General features: G+C 27.7%; 1 protein-coding gene and 1 pseudogene across 2 annotated transcripts; both read right to left on the bottom strand.

The window, feature by feature from the left end:
* Positions 1–3,385: 3,385 nt before the first annotated feature.
* On the bottom strand, positions 3,386–4,291 carry LOC146886645 (thaumatin-like protein; annotated as a pseudogene). Its single transcript, XR_014994286.1, has 2 exons — positions 4,224–4,291; positions 3,386–4,119 (listed from the first exon to the last, which is right to left on the bottom strand). The product of XR_014994286.1 is annotated as a thaumatin-like protein (transcript).
* Positions 4,292–10,332: 6,041 nt separating this feature from the next.
* On the bottom strand, positions 10,333–13,231 carry LOC114182702 (WUSCHEL-related homeobox 1-like). Its single transcript, XM_028069628.2, has 4 exons — positions 12,456–13,231; positions 12,070–12,366; positions 11,822–11,898; positions 10,333–11,050 (listed from the first exon to the last, which is right to left on the bottom strand). Exons 1-4 carry the CDS (start codon positions 12,649–12,651, stop codon positions 10,580–10,582), a joined length of 1,041 nt encoding a protein of 346 aa, XP_027925429.1. The 5' UTR covers positions 12,652–13,231; the 3' UTR covers positions 10,333–10,579.
* Between the last annotated feature and the right edge of the window lie 7,056 nt (positions 13,232–20,287).

Here is a 20,287-nt window from a genome sequence, read left to right as displayed (position 1 = left end):
GGAGAAGGGTGAGGGGTTGGGGTGCATTGGGTTGTAGTAACCTGACAGTCTCTGGGGCCTGAGGAGGGGTAGCCAGGGATGTTACAGCTTACGTTGTAGAGATTGTGATTGTGATCGTCATAAGCGAGTTTGGCAATGGTGGCCGGCATGGCACCGCCAAGCCCGTTGCAGTAGAGTTTGTCGCCGCAGTCTCCGGTGACACATTTGCCTTCGCCCTGCGGCGTTAAAGGTGCAGTTTGTGCGAGCCCAGAAAAGGCCCGACCAGACTCCAACTTTGGGAGTTGGATGTACTGCTCCTGTTTAGGAGAGAGGAATAAGCCACCATGGGCCACAACGGGCTTTCCTGGGCTGGATTGAATCCCGGGCCAGATCGGGTAGGAACATTGGTTGGAGAGTTTTATACTCGCTGAAGCCCAAGGTTTAGGCACTGTCAAAAGCAGAGTACAAGAAATTAAGTTAGTGTGTGAGAAAAAATAGTGAGAATTGAAATATTTTTTTTGAGTTTATAATGAAAAATATTAGAGAAAAAATACCTGAAATTTCGAGGAAGAGAAAAAGGGTGAAGAAGAGAGTAAAGATGGATCTCAACATGATGAAGATTGTTTTGTGTTTGCTGAGTAATATTTTTGCTTTGGGAATATGTATATATATAAAAAAAAAAAAACAAAACTGATGAGACTCCCCGGAATGTAAGAATAAAACATTAATTCCACACGTCATTTTAATAAATGTAAATTAATAGTTTAAATTAAAATATTAATATGTTAGATTATTAAAAGTTTGTTTTTTTCTTTAACAGGTGTGATAGTAAACAGTTTGACTTTTAAAAATCATCAATGCACAAAAGTCCATTGTTGTTGAATGAGTATATTTTCTATCAAGCAGCATACTGTTTTTAATTTAATCTTAACTAGGCATTTTATTTAATAAATAAATAAATGTTCTTTTTTATATTACAACTACTTTTGGACCTCTCCGTATGCATATTTTCTTTTATGTTTTTTTTTTCTGTATTAATTTATTAAATTAAAAAATATTTGAATTATATTTATAACATTATTAATAAATTATTTGTATAATTTATTTTAATATTATTATTATTATTTTTTATTAATTTTTTCAATTGATATGTATATAATATAAGAAATATAAATTTTTTGGGACATAAATTGTAAATTGTTTTTATTATTATGATTAGGTTTATTCTCCTACCTTTTTGGAGTCAGTTTGTCTTCTACCATATTTGCTTTTACAAATAATGTTTTGGCTCGAATAGTAGCACAATCTTTCTACTTGGTATCTTGAATGATGTGTGTCATGATTTCTGGAATGACATCTACTTGTGTTTCAGTTGTTCTTTGTAGTCAGTCTTAGGTGGTGCTAGTTTCTCAATCAGAAGTTTTGAGATAAACTCATTAAGCAAAATTATATTATTTGCTTTTATATCTTCAAGAAATTTGGATATTTGTTGATTTGTTTCCTATGACAAACCTTTGTCACACGACATATTTGGCAATATATTTGAGAATTAAAGAATTTCAAACGTCTTTTGCTTCCGTGTATGAACAATACACATTGAACATGTTTAGATAATGCACTAATTAAAGTGTGTTGGCATACGTCGTTCGCATGAATATAGTTTTCAACTTATTTTGAATGAATATTGGAGTTAGGTTTTGAGTATGTGATAGCCGTAACAACTTCATACATGTCTAATAGGGTAGACACACGTTCTTGACACGTCTGAGAATAGTTTTTTTAAAGACCATATAAGTTCTGGAAACATTGTTGTAAGAGCTAAAGAAAAACACAAATAACAACACTTCCTAAGACGTGTAAATTTATTGTCATTAAGGACTTATTTGTGGTGTATTGCACAAGTTACCTAAGATACAAAAGGAACTTCCTGAATTTTTCGAGGATCTCAGAAACTAACAAAAAACTCTTAAAAAGAGCAAATTAATAACCCAAAATTTATGACAATAGAAGAAAAGGAAAGAAGTCGAGAATGAAAGGAGCAATGTGCGTTGTGTTATTTTTATCGGTGAGGAGTATCTATTTATAAGGTGTGGAGTTATGGCCATTAATTACACGAGGCCTCTAATCGTGGAAAAAAATCTCAAGATACATGGAACTGGAGCTTGAAGGAAGATGTTCTGAAACTTGTGGCTAAAGATCTCCAACAAATCAACACAATTTGCAACGATAAAACAACATTCCATCGAGAAAGGCTTATGTGACAACCTTTTAGAATACCCTATAATATAACAAATTATATATATATATATATATATATATATATATATATAAGACTATTTTTTATTATTAAAGATGTTAAATTTATTTTATTTATTATGTTAAAATTTTGAATATAAATAAAGTTTTTATGTTTTATGAAAAACACATGCATTTTAAGTTCTCTTTTGTGTTTGTTTTTGAAAATGAATTTGAAGAGGATTTGAGGAGAAAGAGATGAAACTGAAGTAATTTGGATTTATGAAAAAAAGTTGAAAAACAAAGGTATTTTAGATAAAAAGTTTATGAAAATGGGTTAGCGATGAGATATATTTGATAGATTAAAAAATATTTTAATTGAGGGAAAAAAGAGATGAAAGTGGAATAATTTGAATTTTGGAAAAGATGTTGAGAAAAATGAAAGTACTTGAGATAAAAATTTATGAAATGAATTAGATACTAGATATATTTGATAAATTAAAAATTATTTTAATTGATAAAAACCAAATATTATCATTTTATTATCAGTTATAAAAGTAATTTAAAATAAAATGTAATTAATATAAATTAAATTATAATAAAATGTAAATTATTATTTAAAATAAAAATTGGAATCAATGAAATTGTATTAAATTAAAACAACCCTTAGTAAAATATAAATTAAAATAAATTATTGTTATTAAATATAATATAATAAATTATATTATGATTTTTAAGGACTTTTTCTCACATTTCCCTGCAAATCTTTTCTTTTATGGAAAAAAAAAAAAAGCAACTCTTTTCTTCATTTGTCATGTTTGATCGTAATAAATCTGTGAGGCGAAACAAAAATACAGTTAGAATTTAATATGATATTTAGAATTCTTTTTAAAAAAATTTATATAAGTCTTATCTATATATCAACGATTTTGGAGAATTTTTTTCTTAACCTCATTTTCCTTATTCCTTTTCTTTTTAAATATTATATTTTTGTTATTATAGACATTAAATTTATTTTATTTATTACATTAATTTTTTTAATATAAATAAAGTATTTATTTTATATGAAAAACACACAATTTAATTTTAATGTTCTCCCTTCTCTAGAGTTTAATATGATATTTAGATTTTTTTTTCAAGTCTTATTTATAGATCCAATGATTTTGAAGATTTTTCCTTGCTCCTTTTATTTATTTTTAGTTTAGAATTTCTAAGGTTCACTTTTACTCTTTCGATACTCTCTCTCTATATTACTTTTTACTTGTAGGGCAGAAAGTTATAATATAACTTGCATCAGCACAAGGAAAAACACTAGAAGGCTCTTTATCAGAGGGAGAAGTATAAGCCTTAGGACAAGCTTTCTTGAAGATTCTAGAATATTCATTGGGCCCACATGTCTTTGAGTTTTCACATGGGCTCTTGCATGCCACCACAGTCTTATTGTCCGGTGAGTGCACTTGCAGGCCCGCGGGGCACAGGGCGCTGAGGTCTTTTTTACAACCCACATAGTGACACTTATAATCATCTGGGCCTGTGTATGGGGTTATGGTGATGGGGACGTTGTAACCGTCCACGAAGCTTACGTTGTAGAGATCGTGATCGTCATAAGCGAGTCTAGCAATGGTGGCCGGCATGGCACCGCCAAGCCCGTTGCAGTAGAGTTTGCCGCCGCAGTCTCCGGTGACACATTTGCCTTCGCCGCGGCGTTAAAGGTGCAGCCTGTGCGAGCCCAGAAAAGGCCCGACCAGACTTGGGAGAGTGTGATGAACAACTCCTGTTTAGGAGCAAGGAATAAACCACCGCGGGACACAACGGGCTTTCCTGGGCTGGATTGAATCCCGGGCCAGACCGGGTAGGAACATTGGTTGGAGAGTGTTAAACCCGCTGAAGCCCAAGGTTTAGGCACTATAAAAGCAGAGTAAAAGAGAGTAAGTCAGTGTGTGAGAAAATTAGTGAGAATTGAAATAATTTTTTTGAGTTTATAATGAAAAATATTAGAGAAAAAATACCTGAAATTTCGAAGAAGAGAAAAAGGGTGAAGAAGAGAGTAAAGATGGATCTCAACATGATGAAGATTGTTTTGTGTTTGCTGAGTAATATTTTTGCTTTGGGAATATGTATATATATATAAAAAAACAAAACTGATGAAACTCTCGGGAATGAAAGAATAAACATTCATTCCGCAAGTCATTTTAATAAATGTGTATTAGTTGTTTAAAAGTTTAAATTAAAATATTAATTTGTTAGATTATATATTAAATGTTTGTTTTTTTCTTTTAACAGGTGTGGTAGTAAAAAGTTTGACTTTGATAAATCATCAATGCACAAAAGTCAATTGCTGTTTAATGAGTATATTTTCTATCATGCAGCATACTATTTTTAATTTAACTTTAACTAGGCATTTTATTTAATAAATAAATAAATGTTCTTTTTTATCTTACAACTAGTTTTGGATCTCTCCGTATGCATATTTTCTTTTATGTTTTTTTGTATTAATTTATTAAATTCAAAAAAATATTTGAATTATATTTATAACATTATTAATAAATTATTTGTATAATTTATTTTAATAATAATCATATTATTACTTTTTATTAAATTTTTCAATTGATATGTATATAATATAAGAAATAGTTTTAAAAGAGTTTATATAGGAATCATAGGTATAATAATTATACAATTAATATAAAATATGTATATATATTAATTGTATGATTTTATACATCATAGGAATGATTAATGTAAAATTTTGTATGTCTTATAGTTAGTTATACATTAATGTATATAATTTATATATTAATATATACATTAAAGATATATAATGATATACTTGTATGTTAATAATAGGAATATTGAATATATATTAATTATAAAATTAGTTACATATTAAAAACTTGTCATATATATAATTAATATATAAAAAATTTAATTAAAATAATTAACTGTTCATTTAATAAATGTAAATTTTATTGTCAATTAGTCATAGGTATAATTTTATAAAATTTAATTGTACATTTAAGAAAGATAATTAACAGTTTGATTAAAAAGTTAATTATAAATGTTATTTATAAATAAAATAGGAATGATAGTTAATGTTTTCGAAATTTTTGATTACTTTCTATATTTCAGTATTTTATTCAATAAATTTGTATGTGTGTTGTTTATTTATATGATAATATTATATTAATATTTTTTATAGGTATACGTTATATGTACGAATAAGAGACACATATGATGAATATTGAAAAATGTAAAATAATTTTTAAAAATATAGTAAATATATAATTGTTATTATATAAATCTAAATTAAAACTATATATTTTAAAGTTGTTAATATAAAAAATATAAATTATTGTCATTATTAAAGTATTATTAAAAGAAAATTCTAATGACCAATTTTACTAACCAGAAATATGTTAGAAATCAATTTCCTAATTAAAGGCCAACTTAGAGACTAATTATTTTGATAGTCAAAACCTAATAGCTAATGTTAATGACCAGTTTAGAAACCAACTATTTTGGTAGTCAAAACCTTGGTAGCTAAGGTTAGTTATCAATTTAGAAACCAATTCATAATGGAAACTATTTTAATTATGAGTTTAGAGACCAATTATAATTTTTTGTAACCATTTTAGTTGCCAATAACTTATAGTTGTTAAATTGATACCTAAATTGATCAGTATCTAGTGACTAAATATTTTTTGTCACTAGAATTAGTCATTCTTCAAAGATTTTCTTGTAGTGTATTACAACTTTATAATTTAGATACTTTATTGATAAGGATCAATCAAATATCCCAAGGTATCAAACACATACGTATCAAATACAAATACATGTCAAACACAAATATGTGACCCAAGTTGAAGTATCAATACATCATAGGTTACATGATAATTTGTTGTACTTTTTCATTACATTATATTTGTTAGTTAGTTTTGTACACGTGATTTAATAATACATGTAATTTGTTCTACCATTTATAAATATTATTTAAAAACACCATTTTGAATATTAAAAATGGTCAAAATAGTTATTTTAAAAGATGCATGTGACACCGATAAAGACCAAATTGAGTCATTTTGACACGTGGCACAATTGTGAAGTGATACGTGCAAAATATAAACAAAAAATCAAAAAAATCAAAATCAAAAAATTTAAAAAAATTAAAAAAAAGCATAAATTGACACTTGGGGTTGATTTTAACACCGTCTAGTCAAAATTAACAACAAGGACCAAATTGAATCATTTTTAAGAAAATTGGGACCAAATTGTGACAACCAAACTAATATTACTTTACAAATAGAGGGACCAAAAGAGTAATTTAACCTATAAATAAATTATGATATTCTTTAAAATTACAATGCACCTTAATAGAAAACACAATTTCTATATAATTGCATTCTTTATGTTTGATATTTTTGTTTTGAAAAATATTATCACAATCTGAATAATTGAACTTAAATTCAATTCAAATCCGGTACAAAGTATCTAAAAATTGAATTGAAGAAACATATGATTTATATTATGTAAAACAAAAATAATTTTAATTTGTAAATCAAATAATTGAATTGTATTATTCTATTTTAAATCATATTTTGTAAATTAAAGTTTAAATGTTTATAATTTGGTTTATTTAAATTTAAAATTAAATATTGAGTTGTAAGACGAAGAAAATTATATAATAAAATAAATTAATATAGAGGGTAATAAAAATTAGAAAAAAGATCTGAAAGAAAATTATATAATAAAATAAATTAATATAGAGATAATAAAATTAGAAAAAAAATCTGAGAGAAAGGTTGTGAATTTAATTTTTCTTTTATAAAATTTAAAATAGTAACTGCACTTTACTGAATGTTTACATTTAAATATAAAATATTTGGTTTGAAAAATCTTATCACAATCTAAATAGTTGATATTAAATTTAAATCCGGTTTAAACCATCTAAAAATTGAATTGAAATAACATGTTATTTACATTGTGTAAAACAAAACTAATTTGAATTTTATCGATTTAAAATCAAATAATTCAATTGTATTACTATATTTTAAATCCATCTTTTGTAAATTAAAGTTTAAATTTCATAATTTGGTTTATTTAAGTTTAAAATTTAACATTGAATTATAAGAGGAAAAAAAATTGTACAATAACAAGAAAACTTATTATAAAGGGTGTGGTTAATGAAAAAAATTTAGGTAGATGATTGTGAGTTCAAATTCCCACTATATAAATTAATACAGAAAGTAAACGTTATATTTATTAAGAGTCAAATGAGTGTTTTCATTTATTGCTATTTAATGTTTAAAGAAAGAAACAGAAAAAATATTTAAATATAATACTTTCTCATTCCAAAGTTGTAATTATTTTTCAAAATTTGTAAGATTTTTAATTGTCCTCTTGGTTGCATTTGCTAAAATATTAAATTTTACAACCTTACAAACGTTTAAATATGAATTTTTAATCTTAATATATATATATATATATATATATATATATATATATATATATATATATATATATATATATATATTTAAATTGCACGTTAAGTGTATGACAGCTATAATTTTAAAACAGTAATAAAGTACTCGGTAAAGTTTATTTATTAGTATTAACCTTTAGGAAAAAGAATATAAACATAAATATAATATATAGTTCGATAGGATGTAATTACATCATGTAAGAAAAAACAAAATAAATTAACCAGAGTGAATAAAATGTCTCGAATATAGAAATTTCTTTTAGTTAAAATTTTAAAAAAACATTAAATTACATGTAATCATAAATTTTCAGTTTATAAATGTCATCATCCATGTGTAATAATTATAAAAACTAGGGAGTTTGTTTACTTTGTATGAAAATTATTATTATTATTATTATTATATTTATGAAATTAAATATAAATATTTTTTATAATTTATTGCAAATAACTTTTGTTTATTTTATAGATAATTTTACAATTAAAAAATAATTAAGTTTAAAAATACAGCCAAATTAAAAAAAAATTTAAATTGATAAAATAATTATTTTAATTTAAAAAATTATTTAAATAATAAACAGTAAGAAATTAAATACTTACTCTATGTCTAATAAAATTAGACTATTTTTATCTAATTGCTACCTTCCAAGAGATATAAATATACTTTTTTATTCTTTTATCCATTAAAACTTTTTTTTAAAGTCCAGTCTTAGAAAATTTGTCTGTTGAATGACTTAGAATAGTATTATATAAAAAAAACTCATGCATTTTGTGTAATAATGCTCAACCTACGTGTCTCCAAAAACTTACAAGCTTCATATTATTTCTGAGGGGTGCTTGCTATATATATTGAAAGGAAATTGCGTTTTTAAATACTTTTTGCCAATTTTCTTACCAAAGAATCACACAACTATTTGATTTCAAAAAAGTATATTTTCAATAATATTTTTCCAGTGAAACAAAATTCAACATTCTTAGAAATTGTAATCTTCAGAATTCAGTGAATCATAAATTTCTTTTTCTCATGTTCGTTTCTCTAGCATAGTTTTAGTTTGTCAGTACTGAAAATGAGTTAGACATAATAATTTTCTTTTTCTGCAAAAGGATGCACGATTCAAGTTTCAAGTTGTATTCTTCTCATGAGCCTTGGTGGCAAGTAAAAAAGTGAAAATCTTTTTGCCCTAAGTTTCCAAAAAAGTAGAACTTGATTCTCTTGCCGATTGTTTTGCTTTGTTCTGTTCACTTACCTTTAAAAGCTATCAGTTCCTGCTACACTGCACTCCTTATGTATGAATAATATCTATATATATATATATATATATATATATATATGGAATTGATGAGTGAGAAAGGACGGAACTTGTACGAATTATTAAGAAGAGGAAGCCATCATCAATGAGGTCATTTTCACAAATCTTGAATTGCATGCTCCTTATTCACTTCAAAAACACCCGTGATTAAATTAGATAACTATTGATATATATATATATATATATATATATATATATATATATATATATATATATATATATATATATATATATATATATATATATATATATATATATATATATATATATATTCTTTTGGAAATTTAACGATAAAACAATTTGATAAGATATACAAGGTTTAATTAGTCGGATGATAACCACTTTCATTTAGATGTGTCAGTTTGGTACCCGGTTTTAAAAATGTGTCAATCTAGTCCCAACTTTTGAAGAAGTGTCTCAATCAAGTCACTGGTAACGGTATTAATAATTTTTTGCTAAAAAGACTTAATTAAAGCATATTTTCAAAAGTTGGGATTCAATTGACATTTTTTTAAAAGTAGATACGAAACTAATATATCTAAACGAAGGTGGGTATCATCCGACTAATTAAACCCATATATAAAGATGCAAATGTTAAATTATAAATCAATTTTATAGTTTTAAAATTCAGTTCTTATAACGTATTTCATAAATGTAATATGATGTAAAATATATGTAGAAATTATATTTCTTTGCTGTTTTACCATCCATTGGTCTCCTTCAACATTACCTTTATGAGTTTATATTATCATACATTTTGTTTCGTTATGTTATAAACTGTACTTAGACAAACATCATGTGTTCTTTTTTAATCACAGTTACAGACCTAATAATACCTTTCACTTGTGTAATGATATATTGTGGTCCCAAACCTGGTAATTTTTGTTGAGGAGTCTTTGTTATACTGCAACCTTTGACCATGTTCAATTAGTTTTGCTTTAATTTTTTCTACTTTCACTGGTATATATAAATACACAATAATTTGAAAACACGTTTAAAATGATTCTTTTTTTTTTGTCATAGAACCTGTCTATAGAAACAATAAAACAGATCTTTTTCAAACAAAAACTGTAAAACTTGTTTGCGTATATATATATTGTTTAAATTTTTAACAAGTTTATGAAAATTGCAGTTGGAAAAGGGGTTTGATATTGAACACCCATTATCAAATGCAAATAACTTTTAAATTGAAAACAAGAATTTCACTTTCATTCATTGATGTGATTTCTTCATTTGTCGTAAACTTCACTTAAAGTTTACTTACTCCACCAGAATTAAATTAATGCAACAAAAGAACAAAAATCATAATTGTTCCAACACGCAAGTCTGTCACATCTTATTCCCATTCTCATGTCTTAAAATCAAATACTAAGTTTTGATTCAACCAACATAGTCCAAATGCAGTTTAAGGTAAAATACATTACCTTCATTCAAAGTCAGTGTCATATTACAGCACCAATTCCTCGAAACATAACATCATCTAGCAACTATAACAATAAAAGCAGTGCCATTTTTCAACAAAACAACAACACGAAAACACATTCCCATCATTTTACAAACATAGGATGTGTCTCTGATATCACTCCTTCATAGGAAGGAACTCAAAAAACTGGCTTGGGGTGAAGTTATTGCAATTCATTGGTGAAGCTGATATCTCTGTCTCTTTATCCCTCATGCTGTCACTGCTAGCATCATCACCACCACCACCACTCCTTAATGGGAAAAACTGAAGGGTTTGAGACTCCACACAGTTATCATCTTCACTGGTACTACTGCTACTGCTTAAGTATATAACACTGTTTTCCCTCTGGGGTGAAATGAAAAAGCTGAGATCATGTGTCTTAATGAGGTTAGGCTCCATTTTTGTTCTTGTTACTGTGGTTGTTGTAATAGCTGAAGAGGGTGCAGTAGGAGAAGGACAAGGTAACTGCATCACATGCCACGTGGCATTCCTCTCCAAAAGGTTTCTTCCTTCATCGAATTGGAGCCATCCAACTGTTCTACTCTCTTCACCCACTGCTTTTGCAGTCCTCTGCGTTGAAACAGATTCCTGTGGATTTGAATTGCAGCCATGCAAACCCATCAAATTGAAAACCAGTGTCAAATATGAAAACCACAAAGGAGAAAAAGGTATTGGGTAGCACATATTTTAATTCAGCACTCCAAGTTCCTAGAAAAATAAATATATATGTACACAATCTATATATCTATACAATAGACACAGAAACAACCAATAAAAGTTTTAGATAATGTTAAAGTGAATTGTGCACGGTTTTTGATATGAACTTTATCATAAACAATTATTGTGATTCAAATTTGTATTCATTCAATTGAAGGGTGCATGCATGGTCTAAAAGAGAAGTCAAATAAAAGTAGGGCTAAGGTTGTCTTTTCCGTCACAAAAGTTGCTCAGTCGTATAGAATATTATATCGGGATGCCCTTGAAACTTCTGACCTAAATGACATGAATGAGCACAAGACCCAAAAGCAAAGCTAAATTGCATAACAGCAGAGCCGACAGAAGGGAAGGAATTCAGCTTTTAGGCCCTTTTCATTTCCCAACAAACGAAGCTTTTGTTGGGTCCTTTCCCTATACCTATGCAGATCTTTCCATAATATACATATTTCCAACATCAACGTAATCATATCCTAATAATCACCACTTAATGGATATGCTTATCAACTTTTCACCATTAAGCAAATCCCAAGTTAAAAACACACACAAACAAAAAGGCTAAGGTAAGGTAGATACTATAAATTAGTCCATGAACAAGACAAATCTTTATATATATGTATATAGCAGAATGGAATATTATTAGACCTCTGCAACAGTACTGCAGTTTGTTGAGGGTGTCCAATTCTTGATCTGTTTAACTTCAAACACTGCCCTACCTGCAGCTGTGGACAAAGGGAAAAACAAAACAACACAACTTGACATGAGCAACAATCAGAACAAGAAAAACAATGTATACATGTGATACCGATCTGTAACAAACAAATCTGCATAATTATGACTGAATGATTATGGATTAATTAAGAATTTGATGAGGGTGTGTCATGTTATGTTACCTGAATCTTTCTTCTCAGGAGTTCCAGCCTCTGATTCCATTTGGCGGCGACGTTTTTGCCTTTCCCTGGCTTTGTGATTCTGAAACCAATAGAACACATTCTTGCCTTCGATGTTACCAAACTTTCTAAGCTGTGAAGTGATGTGTTGGATTTGCTCAGCAGATGGTGTTCTTGTTCCTCTTCTGTACAACTCTTCAAGGGCTCTTAGTTGCTCTCGCGTTGGATTCCACCTTGAGCTCACCACAACAGGTGCTGCACCATTGAACTGTTCTCTCTTGTTTTGTTCTGCCACTGAGGCTAACAGAAAAAAAAAAGGCATTAGAAAAAGGAAAAACAACAAATGCATGTTAACAACAACTAGGGAAAGAGAAAAGTTATGTAAATACCAAGATGGTGATAATCATAGTGTGAAGGGAAATCATTGGCATGAGGGTGAGTCAAGCTAAGAGTGGTTGTTGGTGGTGGTGTGAAAGAAGAAGAAGAAGTTATTGGCCTTGGCATGAGGGGTCTGAGTTTCCTTCCACTGAAAGAATGATCAACCATACTGAACTCACCACCTTCATTGTCACCAACCATCCACATTGTGGTAGAGCGAATGAGGGGAAAAAGGGTAGGGTTTTTGGTGTGTGGTCACAAGGGTGATGGTAGAAAAAGGTTATAAATAGCACAGAATGAAGCTACTAGGTAGAATAGCTTTATGAGGTTATATACATACAAGATTAGAAGTAATGAAAGAGAATATATGCTAAAACAATGAAAGGGGTGTGTTATATCTGCATAAAGTGGGAGGGCTTTAAATAGATTTATTTATCTGTCTCCATCAGCCCTTGTCACTTGGCAATGGGAATTGAAATGATGGAGAATGGTGTTGAAGTTGAAAAAAGCAAAAAGAAAAGAAAATGAAGTAAGAACGAAAGAGTGTAGAGGTAGCATGCAATGCAATGTGGTGATGAAGAGAAGAGAAGAGAGGAAAATGGTAAGTCGTGGATAGTTGAAATGAAAAGTAGAGAAAGTTGATGCATATGGTATATATGGATGGTAATAAAGCAGAAAACGTTGTTGTTGGAAAATGAGTTGGTTGATATAGAGAGATTGGTGTAGTGTTGGTGTAACATGGGACAAAAGTGAAGGTGTCTAGGGAGAGAAAATTGTGAAATGAGAAGAAAAAGTAGAAAGAAGAAGAGAAGAAAACGTGGAATTCTGGTATATTTTGGGGAGTAGAGAATGAAAAAGGACGTAACGATGATGAGGGTTATGAAGGGCTTGACCCTTTTTTTCTACTCTTCTGCTTCATTTATTGGTCTCTTCATGTCTCGTGCCTTTCACCCTAATTCTCAATCCAAATTGCTCCTCTCTCCCTCTCAGCTTATCCTTACCCTTTTCTCTGTCTATTATGCTGTCCAACCACACTTTCTCTCTCTCTCTCTCTCTGATGCATATCACTGTACAGATTTTTGTCTCTTCTCACATTTTCACCATCACACTCACACATGATGCATCTTCACACTTTTATTTTGTATATTCAAACTGTAAGGGAATTTCTTAACTACAGTACATGTATATAACAGTTTAACCATGTTCACTGTAAGAGATATGTAAGATTCAGAAAACGTTTTCATTGACAGCAAGATTTGTATATACAAGGTTAACTAAAGTTAAGTACTAGATTATGAGTTATGCAGTGAGTAATTTATGATTGATTCATACGATCAATCATAATGCTGCATGAAAAAGTAATGTATGTTCATTGAGTTAGGAAAAAAGCACAAGGAAGTATAAAGGAAAATCGAGTAGTACTGGAGAATCATTATGCAAAAAAGATTAGAAAAGTAATAAAGAAACTTTTGCAGACCATTAATTAGCAAATATTTTTTTACAGAACTTTAAGTACAATTACTGTGTATAAGATATAGTACTATGTTTTTGTAAAGTAGAATTTGAAAAGCGATTTACACGCAGTCAAATGTGTTTTGGACTGCACACAAAATATGTCTAGTTTTTCATTCTACCAGCATGCATTTTTATTTCCTTGTCTAGATCTCAATCTCAATGCATAATATTCCTCCCTTTTAAAAGTCTTAAGTATATCTTAGGACAAATTCATATAAATTTAAATATTTTTTAAAAAATTTGAGCAAATAAAATAAATTTGTTAGTGAAAGAAATATTAATCATTAAAAAATTATTTAAATTTTGACTTCATATATTTATATTTTTTTTTACAAAAATTAAAGTTGTTTTTAAACAAATTAATTTTTTAAATTAAGATTTTGATGTAATTCATTTAAGTTTACTTTTTAGAAAGACCAAATTCATCTGTTTTAATATTGTAATAAGTAATTTGATTTAAAATTGTTTATCTCATGTCTTTTATTCTTCAAAAGCATGAGATTCATCTAAATTGGTTATCAACTATAAAACCATCATATGAAAAATTATTTATTCCAAATCTTTGCAAAGTGAAGGAGAAGGGAAACAAACTTGAAAAGAAGTGGAGAAGAGAAATAAAAAAAATGCTAAAAGTTAAAAAATAAGAGAATAATGAAGAGATCATGTGATTGTGGAGCGGTCGAAGTCGAACGAAACAACATACAAATATATATATATATATATATATATATATATATATATATATATATATATATATATATATATATAAAAGAATAATGAAGAGATATCATGTGAGTTAGGGTGTGTTCACATGTGAGAATTGATTTTGGGGAGAGTGAAAAATGATGAATTTAGAAGTAAAATATATAAAAGTTGATGAATGATTTGATTGATGTGGTAGATTAAAAATTAAGTATAATTGAAAAAAAAATAAGATTATCAAATTGTCTTTTATGTTGAAATTAATTTAAAATTATATTTAGATGAGTTAGGTTTATTATATAAAAAATATTTAAATGAATAAATTAAAAAAGTATATTTTAATAAAAAAATAATATATTTATTTCTTCAATTTATTTTTTTCTTATAAACAATTTAAGAATTTGGAGTATTAATTATTGTTGTAAGTGTAATTTCAACAACAATAGTTTTACATTGTTACTATAATTATGCAACATTATTAGTGAATTAAGAAAATAATTATGCAACATTATTATTGAATTAAGGTGAATTAAGAAAAGGATAAATGAATCGAGGGTATAATGGTAACACTACTAGAAATTCTCATATTACATCATATCTTTCTTGCAAATTGTTAAAAAAATTTGCAAGAAAAAACTTTTTTCTGTCATTTTTCCTAAGAATTTTAATTGGGAAGTAATTCCTTTGTGGATAATCATTTCTTACAAAATTATAAAATTTGCAAGTATTTCCTACAAAATTTATTGCAAAAAGTATTTTATATAAAATATTTTGTAAGAAAATTGGTAGCAATTTCTTACAATTTTTTTTTCTCAACAAAATTTGTAAGTATTTTTTATGAAAAAATTTTCAAAACAAAACTGGTAGAAAATATGAATTTTTTTAGTAGTGTAATGTTGTTCAAATCACCCTCAAATCTTTCCGTACGGTAAAGATACAAAAATAAGAAAATATTCATATTCCTTCCTTTCTCTCTCTCTCAAATTCCTAAATGAACGCGTAACTCACCTTAACATCATGTGTGTAATCCCTCTCCAGCAAATCTCTTCAAATAAACACAGCATTAAAATGGCAAGTGAAAATATTTACAATTGTACCAAGGTGAAAATTATACAATAGATTTGTTTCGAATCTTTTGAAAAGATGTCGGGAACTTCCTTGAAAACAAGACATAACCTAGTTCCTTAGATCTAGTAGATGTTTTTGGCTCTTAAGTTTTTTCTGTAATCTTACTAAAATAAGAAATAGAAGATGTAACACAGTACTAAAATCCTTTTGAAACTTTCAACAAGAACCTACCTTATTTGCATTAGGAAACTTGTTAGTAGAAATAGACCAACTTACAACCTTTTTCATCTTCTTTCAACTTTATTACTAAATCAATTACAGTGTTAATGGAGAAATTAAATCCAAAAACTGTTATTATTATTTTCAACTTTACCAATTTTATAATTTGATAAACCTAATTTTCATGGTCCAGACCTATAAGGGCTTGTTAGTGTCCTCATTGTGCAGCTAGGTATGCACTCTGCTTCTGTCTCTGTACATGGTCCTTCTGTCATTAAAGAAACTATTCAATTATTCATACAAAAATTTTACACAAAAAATTATACTACAGAGAGATACACTGATAGAAAACAGAACAAAAATCATAACTCTTTCTCATCAGACATTGAATTGATACAAAATTCATAAAAAATTTAGACATACAAGACAATCAGTGTAATTAAAAATAATACTATGAAAGAAATTTGTTATTATCATAGTCATTATGAAAAGACTGAGTTGTCTTACTAAGTTGTTAAGGTGGAATATTTGAATGAAAAAGAAAAAGGATCTATAGACTGTAATTATTGGTTAATAATTTTGTAGGTTTTCTGGTGTGCTGAGGGCCTACCATTCTGCAAAATTCTGCAGGGCCTGCTATTTTGTGTGTTATTTGTGAGATGTGAATGCAGAAATTTTGAGGTGGTTTTTCATGCAAAACAAAAAACAATGCCTCCACCAAGAATCTGTTATCTACTAGTACTGTGATCATTGATCATATATCTGTAGTAGTGTGAGATTTTCCTCCTCCTTCTGCAGATGCAGTACCAGTAAAAACCCTAATCACTTGCCATTTCTGACTAAAACAATTACTTCATGGGCCATCTATGGAAGGGATATTTTTCTTTAGTAACACCTTTATCCTCTAACTTTATCATCTTCGTCAAAATTTTGCAGATTTTCCTGCTGTATTGGAACACAGTGGATGAAAGTTAGTTAACAAACTTAACTTTGTTAATTTCAGTTTAGTTTTCATGTGTGTTCATTTTAATTGGAATCCAGGTTTTTTTGGATGTTGTTTTCTGTTGAGCATTAAAAATACAGTGTGTTGGTATTTTAAATATCTTTTTAATATATTTTAAAACGTCAAAATTAATAGTAATTATCATGAAAGTACAAGGACAGTAGAGCAATAGTAAAAATATCCAAAAAAGAATCCAAATTTCATTGTAATGCAACTTAATCTTTCATGTTCCTCCGTACTTTTAGTCCATGTAATAAATGTAAGAAGATGAACAGAAAAAAAAGTGAAAGGAAAATGAAGAAGAATAGATAAGAATTGGAAGGAAGAGATAGGGTATTAAGAAGAAGATGGAAAAAGAAGAAAAAAAATAAAGAAAAATAAATTATACGAAACAGTTTGCATACTTTCCATTTTACAAAGTGACAACTTACAATGAATGGCAAGAACAGAACATGTGGCCAGAGGTGTCATTTTGTTTTTATTTTATTTTATTATATTATGTGTATATATTATCATTTGTTGACAAATCAATTTTTCTACTTATTTTTTATATTTATGAAAATATTTTATTTCATGCTTCTCTTCTCTGTCATTTTTCATTTTTCTCTTATTTAGCAATTTTGTCATTACTTATTAACTATTATTTTATCATGATTTTGCAACACGATTTTGGAAAGAATTATTATCGTATTTACAATTTAAATTTAAAAAGTTTCTTAATTATGACGATTTTGGTACTAATTAATCAACAACAACAACTATAGGATCAATCAACAAACCCAATAATAACAACGGTAGCAGCAGTACTAAGGAGTGTAAAAACAAATAAATAACTAAATAAAATTTACTGTAGCCTTTTTCTTTATAAAAAGAATAATATTGCACTCTATTTTTATTGTTCTGTATCTCATTTTGTTTACAAAACTATAAAACTAAGAAAATGAAATATCATAGAACTGTCTTACACTATTTGATATATAGACTGTTTATTTAAACTTAACACTATTTGACACTAATTAGTTGACTGTCTTCTGTATACTTTTCATCAAATAATCATGATTTGAGAATTAATCACAAATCTGATAGTTTCTCATACTCTACAATGAGATTGATGTCACATTACTTTAATTAAAAACAATTGATTAGTTCCAGTTTTAATATGGCGTTATGTATGTTTCGGTGATTATCTAAAAGTTATCATTAAGACCGAACGAACAAAAGAGTTCTAAAAGAAGAGGCTGGAATCTTATTTTATAGTTCTGATTGCTTATTTGGTTCATACCAAACTCATGTAATGTGAATATCACAAACTCTTAAGGTTACAGAGGAATTTTTACTTGGAAGATACAACACCAATGAGAAACCTGAATCCAACCACATAAGACATTGACACCACTCTCAATCCAAAACTTTAAGATAATGCGTTTATGGATATTTATTCTTATATAATGTTCTACTTTTTCATTTTTAATCAATGTGAGACTTAGACTCACACTTAAATTCTTAATACTCAAGCACACCTTTAATTTGATCTTCTATTTTCCTCGAGAAGCACCTTTTTTCTTTCATTGTGAGTGTGTGCTTGCTTAGTTCTATTGATATCAGCAACTAAACACTGCAACACAAGTTCTGCAAAACTGACAATTTTCATTTTCGTTGCTGAGTGTTAGAAGTTCTCGTCGATTACACACCAAACAGATAACAAATTTCATTAGGAAAGATTCTAATCTGATTTTGATACCATGTTAAAATGTAGATTTTAAATTTAATTCAATTCTACAAAACTGATTTGAAATATAAGGTTTGTATCCATACTATAAATTGGTTTTATTTTTAATTGACGTAAAATTTTTAAGGAAGTTTAATATGAATCTGATTCAAATGGAAACTGATTAGTGTGGACAATGATTCCAAGCATTTGATGCTAAGTTGTAACCAAGCCACTGGCTCATCATCAGTGTCAATTCTCTTATTCATTATGACATAAAACTTTCCAAGGATATGTGGTTTTTCTTCTGACTTGCCCAATTCTGTCTGCCAGATACTGCAGAATCAATTTGGCTTTTGAAAAGCCTGAATCATGATTTGAGCAATTCCTCCTGCAGAATTCTTCAATGGTTCATTACAACAAAGTTAAAATAACAGATTCAGAACATACGATTTGGTGATTCACTTATCTGAAAGTGTTGTTTCTGCATAACATGGCTCTTTTCAACTGCATTTTATAGTGAACTCGGTTCATGGTTTTCTAGGACCGCAGAATATTTCTTCAGTTAAACACATAACATTAATTGTACATAATTTGGTGATATCAATTGCATTTATTGTGTTCGTTAGGGTATGCTTTCTTATGATGTTGGTGATCTTAATTCACATTATGATCTTATGAGGATTTTTCAATGAAACATTATTGTGTTAATTTTTACATTGCTTTATTTTTTTTATATGATAAACTAGCAAAAATAATTGCTTGTATGTTTTATTTTTTAATTTTCATCAAAATTTGAGTTAAGATCAATAATATTTATTTTTAAAATATATAATTAATTTTAAAATAGTTGGTAAATATAAAATTGAAAAAATAAAATATGTATAAAAAAATTTAAAATAATTGTTAGATAGCAAAAAAAAAATCCTTTTAAATAACTCTTAGAAGTAAATTCTTTATAAAATCATTAATTTTTAAAATAATAATTAAATGTAAAAATAAAAAAATAAAATGTGGATAAAAAAAATTTAATTCTCTTTATATATAATTATAAATTATTTACAAAAATATCACGATCTCACTCGTACCAACCAAACACCTTCATTTTTTTCATTTATGTACTATGTACTATATATGAATTCTTTAGACTAACAAAATTACTATTCTAATATTTCTTAATAGCTAAAACAATTTATTATAATTTAAATAAAAAATCAATAGGATATATTAGCTTTTAAAAATCCATTATTGAACCTCATATATTTTGTTTCCTATTTCGTGTTTTCTCTTTATTTCGTTGCTATGTTTCCTTATCACATGTTACATTTTTTCTATTTTCTGCATATTTCTTTCTCTCTGTTTATTTTACAGTTCTTTCTCTGTTTATGATCTTTTTAGGGTTTTATTTCATAAAAACGTTTAGCCATTACTTACTTCCTTTCGTTTTCTATTTTTATTTTTTGCTTTTCTTGTGTTGAAACAAGTCATAAGTACTATCAACTGATAAGGATCAAAATATAAGCAATTTAATTTAAAAATAAAAATAAAACGAACAATGCTTGAGCTGATGAAGTTTTAGAAAATTTGTTCATTCATTCGTTTAATAATGAAAATATTTATTATCAAAT

This window comes from Vigna unguiculata, chromosome 4 (genome assembly GCF_037176805.1).
Source record: "Vigna unguiculata cultivar grain cowpea cultivar isolate G323 ecotype 2 chromosome 4, ASM3717680v1, whole genome shotgun sequence".
In the NCBI taxonomy this organism is placed as follows: domain Eukaryota; kingdom Viridiplantae; phylum Streptophyta; class Magnoliopsida; order Fabales; family Fabaceae; genus Vigna; species Vigna unguiculata.
This window is presented reverse-complemented; position numbering and strand designations above follow the sequence as displayed.

Excerpts from the sequence above, each read along its gene's own strand:
- LOC114182702 (XM_028069628.2), bottom strand. The coding sequence starts at position 12,651 with ATGTGGATGGTTGGTGACAATGAAGGTGGTGAGTTCAGTATGGTTGAT. Across the intron at positions 12,367-12,455 it reads CTATGATTATCACCATCTTG|CCTCAGTGGCAGAACAAAAC; the intron begins GTATTTACATAA and ends TTTTTCTGTTAG. Across the intron at positions 11,899-12,069 it reads TCCTGAGAAGAAAGATTCAG|CTGCAGGTAGGGCAGTGTTT; the intron begins GTAACATAACAT and ends CTTTGTCCACAG.